The following is a 10092-nucleotide window of genomic DNA, read 5'->3' as shown; positions in this document are numbered from 1 at the left end:
TGTGAAAGTGGTGTGAACAGGGTCCAGTGGGCTGGTAATGTGTGCAAAGTCCATCCTGGTTACCTGTTACCATGCTTACATTTCCTGACAAAGCAAAAAGTTCAAGTTGAGCTTTGTGGCTGTTTCTAGTAATAAAGCACCGTATTTAACAAGTACCTGAAGATGGTGCGAGTAAAGTACCAGCTTACAGTAATTCATCCTGAGGTGACCTAGTTCCCTGGTGTCCTCCATTAATGGCTAATGGAAACTACCATTTAACACATGCAAATGTTACAGCCCAGGTGAGCGGGCACAGCTGTGGCCCACTCAGCGGGTCGGTCATTGTTGTTGAATTTACACTTCTGGGATTTCTGAAGTCTGCTTCAGCAGGGCAGTTAATGTCAGGCTGAAGAGGAAGAGGAAGTGTGGCTGGCATTGATCCTAACAGCTGATGTATCTGCAGCTCTGACGGATGAACTTTAACGTGTCTTTGCACCAGGACACTGGGGCCCTGCGACAGCAAAGACGGAGGTAACATTTCAGGACTCAAAGTTTGATGAAATAAGAAGTTATTTTTGCAGCTGCTCAAAGTAACCGTGCAGATAAATGTCCGGAGTTCGGGCTTGGATGGATAAAGTAGTGTTGTTGTACAGCTTGACTGTGTCATGGAGAAACTGCTCACGCTTGCTGGATCCGCGGGTTGTTTCAACCACGTGGGTTTCCTAGCTGCCTCGTCGCGCTGTACTTTTGTTTAAAATAATCACTCCCTTTGATCGTCGTGCTGTCTCTGCGCTCTGAATCAAGCGCTAACATCACGAGGGCTGAAGTGTGCGTCACGTGAACAAGGTAACTCTGCGGGCTCCAGCTATTGGCTGAAAGGAGCAAGACGGCTTCCCCATTGGGCAGTTTCTACTACGTCATCTTCGCCGGTCTTGTTTACATCTGATTGTGTTTTGTGTGCAGGTTTGTAGCCGGTTAGCTGAAGGTAAGCGGAGGAGCTGCGCTTCTGTATTTACCGGTTACATGTTCAGTCTCCGGTCTTTTCTTCATCTTTGTACCGTAACATGTCCCGGGGTGACTTTTCATTCGCTGCCTGTTGTGTTGTGATGTAAGTGGAGCTGTGCGGCGGTGAAATTCCCCTTCGCCCACTGATGCGCTTCTGTTTCGGTTTTCCTTCCTCTCAGACGCTCCTCCCGGCTTGGCCACATCGCTGCATGTCACCTGATTTCAAGAGGAAACTGGCACCTGAATTAAAGGGACTGACTAGCTGGTTAAGTTGCGACACATGCTCTTACTAAACCGGATGGTAAAACCGTATAAAGGAGATCAGTCGTAAAAAGGGGAACCGAAACGGGGCTGTCGACATTCAGCCTCCTTCCCCCAGACGTGGAAAAAGCTAGCCGAAGCTCCTCTCGTGTAAGCTGGGCTCTGGTCTTCCTCCAGCCGGGATGTCGGACACGGACGGTTCTCTCCCTCTGCTGAAGAGGCTCAGCTACGCGGTGGGGCACTTTCTCAACGACCTGTGTGCCTCCATGTGGTTCACATATCTGCTGGTTTTCTACCACTCGGTGCTGGGATTCCAAAACACGAGTGCAGGTTAGTCCGCGTGTCGTCCTCAGCGCGGCCGGTACTCGCGGGTCATGTTTGCACATCGCCAGGCTTTGTTTTCTCTGACGAGCCTCACAGCAGTGCTGTGGGGGTCATTATGTCACCCAGTGTAACATGTGCTGCTTAACATCTTTAAAGTTTCAGTTCTGACGTCTTCGTGACGCCATCACTGGATGACGTTCACACTCTGACGTCACCACACGTGTCACGTCTTTGTCCACAAGCGGGAGTTGGATTAGGTCTTTTCCTGAGCCCAGCTGAGCGTGATGAATGGTTTCAATTCAATTTTATTTATATAGCGCCAAATCACAACAAAAGGCGCTTCATAGGTACAGAGAAAAACCCAACAATCATATGACCCCCTATGAGCAGCACTTTGGCGACAGTGGGAAGGACAAACTCCCTTTTAACAGGAAGAAACCTCCAGCAGAACCAGGCTCAGGGAGGGGCGGGGCCATCTGCTGTGATTGGTTGGGGTGAGAGAAGGAAGACAGGATAAAGACATGCTGTGGAAGAGAGACAGAGGTTAATAACAGATATGATTCAATGCAGAGAGGTCTGTTAACACATAGTGAGTGAGAAAGGTGACTGGAAAGGAAAAACTCAATGCATCATGGGAATCCCCGGCAGCCTACACCTATTGCAGCATAACTAAGGGAGGATTCAGGGTCACCTGGTCCAGCCCTAACTATATGCTTTAGCAAAAAGGAAAGTTTGAAGCCTAATCTTGAAAGTAGAGATAGTGTCTGTCTCCTGAATCCAAACTGGAAGCTGGTTCCACAGAAGAGGGGCCTGAAAACTGAAGGCTCTGCCTCCCATTCTACTTTTAAATACTCTAGGAACAACAAGTAGTTCTGCAGAGCGAGAGCGAAGTGCTCTAATAGGGTGATATGGTACTACAAGGTCATTAAGATAAGATGGGGCCTGATTATTTAAGACCTGTATTTCACTGTCTTTGTCTCTGCACATCCGTCCTCATTTACTGTGAGGACTACTCACAGTTTAACAGTTTAGCTTCAGCGTGCGGTGCTGTAACACCAAGGTGCAGACGGATATAAGTGACTGTGTCCTTGCTGTTGTTGTGTCTGTTCTCAGTGATTGTTGCAGTAGGTCACAGCGTGTCTCCTTTGGTGCAGGTGTGCTTTTGCTGGTCGGGCAGGTAGCCGATGGTATCTGTACGCCTCTTATTGGCTACGAGTCCGACCGAAGCCCCGGCTTTAGAAACTACGGCAAGAGGAAGACGTGGCATTTAGTTGGTAAGTACACAAAGTGAAAGCAGAGCCCTTTGTCTCTCATATATAAATACATCTGTATATGCGCATGTCTCAGTCAGATAAACCTCTGTGTTCATAGTGTTCAGCAGAGGTTAAGTTTCAACTGCTTTGGTGTTAATGACATTAAATCCATGCGCCATAGAGGGGCGACACTGAGACCCCTGAACAGATGCTGCTGCAGACATTTTCTCCTCCTCTTTAAAGCCTGACTGGCATTCACCATGAAACACCACAATGGGCAGGTCCACTGCAGCACAACCCGCAGCTCTGGTACCAACCAGCCACTACTGTTTATCCTAAAATGAACACGTTAGATCATGCTCAGTTCTTTGTTGCTAACCTATGAGCATGAATAATAGCTGAGATATTTATAAATAATGTCATACGGTCACCGCTGTCATCGTGACAGCACAGAGTGCAGGTTTTAGTCGTCACTGCACATCAATGACTCGGTGTGTGATTCTCTCAGAGGTCATGTGCCCTGAGAGTCATTAAGCTGCGTTTGAGTGACGTCTTCATTTTTATTTCTTTATTTTTGGGTGTCGTTTTGTTTTAGGGCCTCGTGGACCTGAGACACCAGTCAGTCCTCTGGTCATAGTTACTAACACGTGCTATGGGTAACATACTGTGAGATGCTGTCTGTAGGCAGCATGTGCACAGAGTATGTGTATTCTTATGGCAGTGATAGCCATACTGGGAATAGTGATGTTTTTGAAGATAAGCTGAGTCTTTTCAGTTTTTGCTGAGTGGAAATAAAAGCTGATTGTTTCTGAGCCCAAAACAATCAGCTTAGCCTTTCAGGAGAAACAGTGTTGTGAGCAGATTTACCGCGAAATCTGAAAGCTCTGCTTTTTAGGGTTGGTGTGTAAACTCTCGTGACTACAGACAGAGATCGACGTTCCCACCGTTCCCATTTCAAGTGCATAATCCCAACTATGGTGGCTGCTGGAGACCAAACATCAGAAACATTCAGTTTAGACAAAGTTTGCCTTAAACGCTTCAATCCCACCACAACACACAGAAACACTGCTGGATATGACGTCCCTGGAAAATTAAATCATCTTCATTCAAGTTGGATTTTGTTTAGTTTGATGATAACAGCCGTGAAGTTGTTTATTACTCCAGGACTTTCAGTACATCGACTCGGTTCAGTTAAATGTGAGTGGCTGGTGAGACTTAAAATGCACTTATAAAAATTTAGGGCTAAAGTAAAACATGTGCGTGGATATTGCCCCGTCTCATGACTTTAATTGTTTACCGTGCTATTTTCCAGGAAAGTCTGCCATATGAACCAAAAGGTCAAGGTAGGTTTGCACTGATTAACCACAGTCAGCCTGCTGTGCATGTATACATATACATGGAAAGACTGTGCTCCAACACCTGCCGTGGATTTTATTGATCAGGTTCACATGATACGTTTTAACAACTTAACGCTGTGCAAAATGTCATCAAAAGTGCAAACAAGAGCCCCGTAGGGAAACAGGCTGAGGCTTGTGCATATTGTTGCCTATTGTGTTACCAAAGCAGCTGTCAAGCAGGAACAAAAGCACAGAACTAAAAGCAGCGGTGCTGAGACGTATGAAAGTTTCCCCAGAGTTCTCGTTGGGCGACTGCGTCATCTGGTTGCCAAGCTGCTGTGCAACATCTGCTGAAATAGTCCTGATGCATGCAGAAGGCAGATGAGGGGAAACCAAACCCCTGTTAGCCACTGAGGTCAGCTGTGAAGAGCTCTGTTCTCATTATGTTCCTCTATGTGCTCATCTGGTACTAGTTAATGGGGAGGGGGTAAATGAAAAACCAATAATACATAGATATGATCCGCGTTGTGTCATCTCTTTGCTTCTGTATGTGTTTACATCCAGGTACACTGAGCGTAGTGCTCTCCTTTGCCTTCATCTTTAACCAGTGTGTGGGCTGCAGCTTCCTCACCCCTCAGTGGGCCAGTCTAATCTACTTCGTCCCATTCATCATCATCTTTCAGTTCGGCTGGGCCGCCACGCAGATCTCTCACCTGTCCCTCATCCCAGAGCTGGTCACTTGTGAGCATGCTAAAGTAGAGCTCACCGCGTACAGGTTAATACACGCGTGCTTTACATGACGAGAATCAAAAGATAGATGCACATCCCAAAGGTTGATGCTGTTCATCTGGATGTTTTCAGTGGCAGAAACTGAAAACATCCAGGAAGTGACCTCACAGCCCAGCGCTCAGTCAGCTGGTTTCAGTCACTGTGCAAAGGTCCTGTTTATAAGGTTGAAACCTGCAGTCAGCTGATGAGGATGAAACGTTTCTCCCACTGAAAACATCCAGATGAACAGAATCACCCTTTTCATGTTTCCTCACCTTGAACGTGCATCACGGTGTGAACGTCCACTCTGTGCTTTGTGTGTGGGAGCAGGTACGCGTTCACAGTGATAGCCAACATCACCGTGTATGGAGTGGCTTACCTGCTGTTTCACGTCCAGGCTGGAGAGGATGAAGACCCTGATTCACTGGGACCAGCAGACATCATCATCTTCAGGGTGAGCAGGCTGACGCGTGGGCATAGCTGCGAGCACAGCACGGTGTAGCAGCATCAGAGCGGGGCTGAAAGCTGTTGGAGTTCAAGCCTCTGGCTCTGCCAGCGTACTCTGTAAGACTGTGAATGTAGATGTGTACTGTGGAAAAAACCCAGGATGTAAATGTCTCTTCCTACACTTGTTTTTGCAGAAAGGTGCACGTTTCTATTAGTTTTTATTCAAGCAGAAAATACAGACCCAGGATTCTTGTGTTTGTTGTTAATGTTATGTTTGTGCTTGGTGCTCCCACCTGCAGTTTTCTGTGTACACGAGCAGATCAGGACAGTGGTGAGGTTTCTCTGGGTTTGTGGCAGCTTTGAACACAAACACTGCTGTATATCCTGCTGCTGCACAAACATGCTTCAGCAGAACTCTGTGCAGGGCTGTGACGGGAAGCAGATTCATTATTCACTTGGCTTTCTGTGAGTGCTGCCTCCTCGACGCAGTCACAAGATTAAGAAGCTTTGGGTTGATCATCCAGGTTTCCCTCTGTTCTACAACAAAGCCTCCTTGAACCTAATTACCTTCATTTGCACACAGGAACAGGCAGTAACAGTGTGACAGCAAAGTTGTGTACTTTTCTTTTTTGTATTTATATGGTGACGACTGTACAGACCACATAAAGCCATCAATGATACTTTTGCACTCAGCATATAAAGATGGCGGCCGCGCTGCATCTGGATGATATTTACTGTGTAGATCAGCTTTTAAAGAGGGGAGACGAAGCTCGCCGGCCACAGCAGAAGCTGCCGGGCTGACAGGTGGGACAGAAATGAACAGTCGATAGAAACGGTCCCTAAAATGTGATCCCAGGGTTTGATAACTCCGCCCACTCAGGGCAGCAGGAGCTTGTTTGTAGCAGCGATGATGTGTGCCACGCTGTGTGTAATTGCAGAATCTGTCACTAATTGTTTTGGGGATCGGTGTCGTCTTCTCCGTCGTTTTCCACGTGGGAACAAAAGAGAGCAATGGAGCAAGCGAGGAGTCGGAGGAGGCCGAGGGGGAGCGGAGGCCACTGCTGCCGCGCTCCAACACCTTCTCGTCTCTCCTGCAGTGGAAATGCTGGCTGCGACAGCCTTCTTTCTACCAGGTATGGAGCTTTGAATGACTTAAGCACTGACGCCACCTCCACCCGAACCTCTTCAGAATGACGGGAGCAGCTTCCAAGGCTGGGCGGGCGTCAGCGCCCGTTCAGCTCGAGATGTAGGATTTTGATATCGTAGCTGCATCAGCAGACCTGCTCGCTGTGTCTCTGCAGGTGGCCGTGCTCTACATGTCCACCAGGCTGATCGTCAACCTGTCTCAGACGTACATCTCCATGTATCTCATCAACACTCTGGGGCTGCCAAAGGTGACGGGAAATCGTCCAGTTCACCCGTAACACGCTGGGTTGTCGTCACGCGCTCATCTTCTGCTTGTTTTTTCCTCCCAACAGAAGTTCATAGCTACCATCCCATTGGTGATGTACGTGAGCGGCTTCCTGTCCTCCTTTATCATGAAGCCTGTCAGCAAACTCATTGGGAAATGTGTAAGTAAACCAGGTCAGGTTTCTGAAAGCAGCACGAGTGGCTCTGAGGGACTCGCTGCGCTCCTCGCTGTAGAAAACAAAACGTCATATTTGTTCTTGTCAGTCACGCTGACACGATTGCACCACAGAAATGGGGAAGGTGGAGCCTGTGCTGTGTTCACAGTAACAATACTTCATTACTCAGTAACAGGATGTGATTGCTTCTGTATCTGCATCATCAAAAAGGCAGAAGTGGGTCACTGTCATGTGTCTTCTGTCCTCTGATTGGTCCAGCTTACTTACTTCGTGGGCCTGCTGCTGATCATGGCGTTCTCGTATTGGGTGCTGCTGGACGTCACCATGGGTCAGCAGGTATACGGGGCGGCCGTGCTGCTGGGGGCCGGGTCCGCCACCATCCTGGTCATATCGCTCGCCATGACTGCGGAGCTCATTGCAGATCAGACGGTAAGACGTGCGTGAAAGGCCGAGGCGGAGGACGAAGGATCCTGTTGTTTGAGCGAATTTGTTCATCTCTTTGCAGCAAAGCGCAGCGTTCGTGTACGGAGCCATGAGTTTCACTGACAAGCTGGCCAATGGACTGGCAGTGATGATCATTCAGGCCCTGCATCCCTGCCAGTTAGTGCACACGCACGCACGCACGCACACGCACGCACACGCACGCACACACACGCACGCACACGCACGCACACACACGCACACACACGCACGCACACTAGAATCTGGCAGAGTGTGTGTGTCCTCCATCCTGATGCCTGAGTGTGAACGCTGCACCACTGTGGCCTCTGTGTCTCGGTGACAGTCTGCTGAGAATCATTGAGGTTTTTATTGTTAATTAAAGCAAAATTAAAACCCTTAAAACTGATGTCGTTAACTAAAACTCTGCAGATGTGATCAGTGTCAGGTTGTAGTACGACTTGGTTACTTGTTCTGATCAACGGCGTCAGATAGAAACAGTAAACATGTCAAACAGTTACATGTGCACACGTCCGGTACTGTGCTGCTAGGACACACACGTGTGTGTGTGTTTAAAAAGAACCCATCCTGACAGTAAACTCTTCTGTGTGTGTGTGTGTGTGTGTGTGTGTGTGTGTGTGACAGCACTGTGGTGTGCTGTCCTGCCTGTGTGTGGTTCTACCATTACATCATGGTCATCGTAACGGGAGGCGTTTCCATCGTCGCAGCTTTGGCCCTTTGCTCCATCCTCATCTGGCCAATCAAGATCAGAGGGCGTAAGTCTCTCTCTCTCTCTCTCTCTCTCTCTCTCACACTCACACACACACACACACACACACACACACACACACACACACACACACACAGTGTTTCTTGTGCGTCTTCACCTTTTCACTGTGTGTGTTTGCAGGTGCTCTGCCAATCATCTCCAGTGAAGCAAATGGAATCAACTGACAGGGCTCCTCCCACATCATCTCACCACGGGGAACTTTTTCAGGGAACGGCAGGAATCCTGTGGGACTTCCTGACCCGCTGCTGAAACCAAGAAGCTTTCTGTTTTTAAACTGAGATTTGCATCCTTTCATAACCTTGTTTTGTCTTCATTTTCTGGCGTCGGACTACAGGCCAGCAAACACGTGCACAGCTGCACCTGCACTGCTTTAAAGAATTGAGTCGCACAATAAGCTAGTTTGTAATGATTTTTGAGTACAGTGGCTGCAGCTGATTTCCTCTCACCTCTGACCCCCATGATTTTCACTGTGCACATGACAGGCCCGGCTCTGCAGCACTTATTTCCTTTTACTACACGGGGTCAGCCTGAAATTCCCTAAATGTGAATGAAGCCACTACACGGAGTTTGGAAAATGATGAGCAAACAGTTGTGCTCCTTAAACAGACATCAAACATGTTTCACACGTGCACTGTGCAGGAGAGCAGGGCTGGCTGCATGTCGCATTAATGTCCTGGATGACAAAGGGAACCGAGCCCCTGCTCGGAGGAGGACGTGAACGCCGTTCGGTGTCCTCAGCAGTAAAATCTTCCCCAGGTTTCACTAAGAGAGTCATTCCACTACCCCCCGCTACCATTGGACACACAAGGCCGTCTGTACAGCGTGCAGGCTGACGGCGAGGAGGATGCAGCACAGACGACACTAATACAAGCGTTTACCTCGAAGACGTTTGACTGGACTCGCTCAGTGACGCAGGTCAGAGGAAGTCCCTGCTGAGCTTCACCGGCTTGTTTCCAGTTGTGCTGTCCTGGAATTTGTCCCTCAAATGTTATGTAAACTGGAATCAAATGGAAGATGAATCACGTTTGTAATTAAGTGAGTTGATGAGCAGAGCTGTGTCTGACATTTAAACGCTTCAAAGGGATCAAATGTATTTGATGTGTGCATAGGAGGGAAGGTGGTGTTGGACCAGAGCTTTGTAATGATCAGCAGGACCTTTTTACTTTGTCTTCTACCTGTGTGATAAATCCTTTATTAAACAGGAGTCATTCCTCTGGTACGTTCTTCTTCTCAGCTGTGAACAGTTGCTACAAACGTCTGTCCCCGAACAGAAGCTGGCAGGTTATAATATTCATACAGTATGAAACCGCTGCTTCTAACTACAGCCAGTTTTATGGTCGCAGCAGCAGAGCTGCGACCCCTCGACCGTAACAGAGCTCACTATAACTCAGGGGTGTCCAGCTCCAGGCCTGGAGGGTCCTGCAGGTTTAGATCTGACCCTGGGTCAGCACACCTGAATGTCACAGTTCATTCCCAGGTCTCTGGAGAACTTCAGGACATGTTGAGGTCATTTAGCCATTTAAATCAGCTGTGATGGATCGAGGACACGTCTAAAGCCTGCAGGCCCCCCAGGCCTGGAGCTGGACACCTCTGGTGTAACTACTGATATTGTCACCCACTCCCACTCAGTCTGATTTAAACTTCATCATCACTCACGATGCAACCAGAAACCTGCACCTCCCAACACGTGCAACCACACGCAGCCCGCAACGCCTGAAAGGCGTGGAAGGTCCTACGGGTCATAGATTTCCCACAGTGGAGCAACTCCCCACCAGCTGTGATCATAGCTTTGAGTCTGTCTTCACGTGTCCCAGCACCAAACACACTTATTCACATCACCAACACGGTGCAGCGTGGACCATCGACGAGTGGCACGCACATCCACGCACCGTTTCTGCTCTGGC

At 48.5% G+C, this 10092-nt stretch overlaps 1 protein-coding gene across 3 annotated transcripts; it reads left to right on the top strand.

Annotated features, from left to right (window-relative positions):
• The first annotated feature begins 492 nt into the window (after positions 1 to 492).
• Positions 493 to 9754, top strand: LOC101477567 (major facilitator superfamily domain-containing protein 12). 3 transcript variants are annotated; one of them, XM_076877208.1, is made up of 12 exons: positions 493 to 510; positions 1164 to 1575; positions 2724 to 2843; positions 4724 to 4934; positions 5258 to 5381; positions 6313 to 6507; positions 6676 to 6768; positions 6853 to 6945; positions 7219 to 7389; positions 7466 to 7560; positions 8044 to 8174; positions 8309 to 9754. In XM_076877208.1, the coding sequence occupies exons 2-12, from the start codon at positions 1428 to 1430 to the stop codon at positions 8350 to 8352; spliced, it is 1425 nt and encodes a 474-aa protein (XP_076733323.1). In that variant the 5' UTR covers positions 493 to 510; positions 1164 to 1427; the 3' UTR covers positions 8353 to 9754. The 3 variants fall into 3 exon arrangements, with proteins under 3 accessions (XP_076733323.1, XP_024656177.1, XP_024656176.1); XM_024800409.2 differs by lacking the exon at positions 493 to 510 and adding an exon at positions 579 to 964; XM_024800408.2 differs by lacking the exon at positions 493 to 510 and having other exon boundaries at positions 579 to 1575.
• The last annotated feature ends 338 nt before the right edge of the window (positions 9755 to 10092 follow it).

Source organism: Maylandia zebra, linkage group LG18 (genome assembly GCF_041146795.1).
Source record: "Maylandia zebra isolate NMK-2024a linkage group LG18, Mzebra_GT3a, whole genome shotgun sequence".
NCBI lineage: Eukaryota > Metazoa > Chordata > Actinopteri > Cichliformes > Cichlidae > Maylandia > Maylandia zebra.
The sequence above is the reverse complement of the archived record's forward strand: the minus strand, read 5'-3'. Positions and strand labels throughout refer to the sequence as shown.

Bases quoted from the DNA above. Each gene is read 5' to 3' on its own strand.
- LOC101477567 (XM_076877208.1), top strand. From the start codon at position 1,428: ATGTCGGACACGGACGGTTCTCTCCCTCTGCTGAAGAGGCTCAGCTAC. The intron at 6,508-6,675 runs GTATGGAGCTTT...GTGTCTCTGCAG, and splicing joins GACAGCCTTCTTTCTACCAG to GTGGCCGTGCTCTACATGTC. The intron at 6,769-6,852 runs GTGACGGGAAAT...TCCTCCCAACAG, and splicing joins ACACTCTGGGGCTGCCAAAG to AAGTTCATAGCTACCATCCC.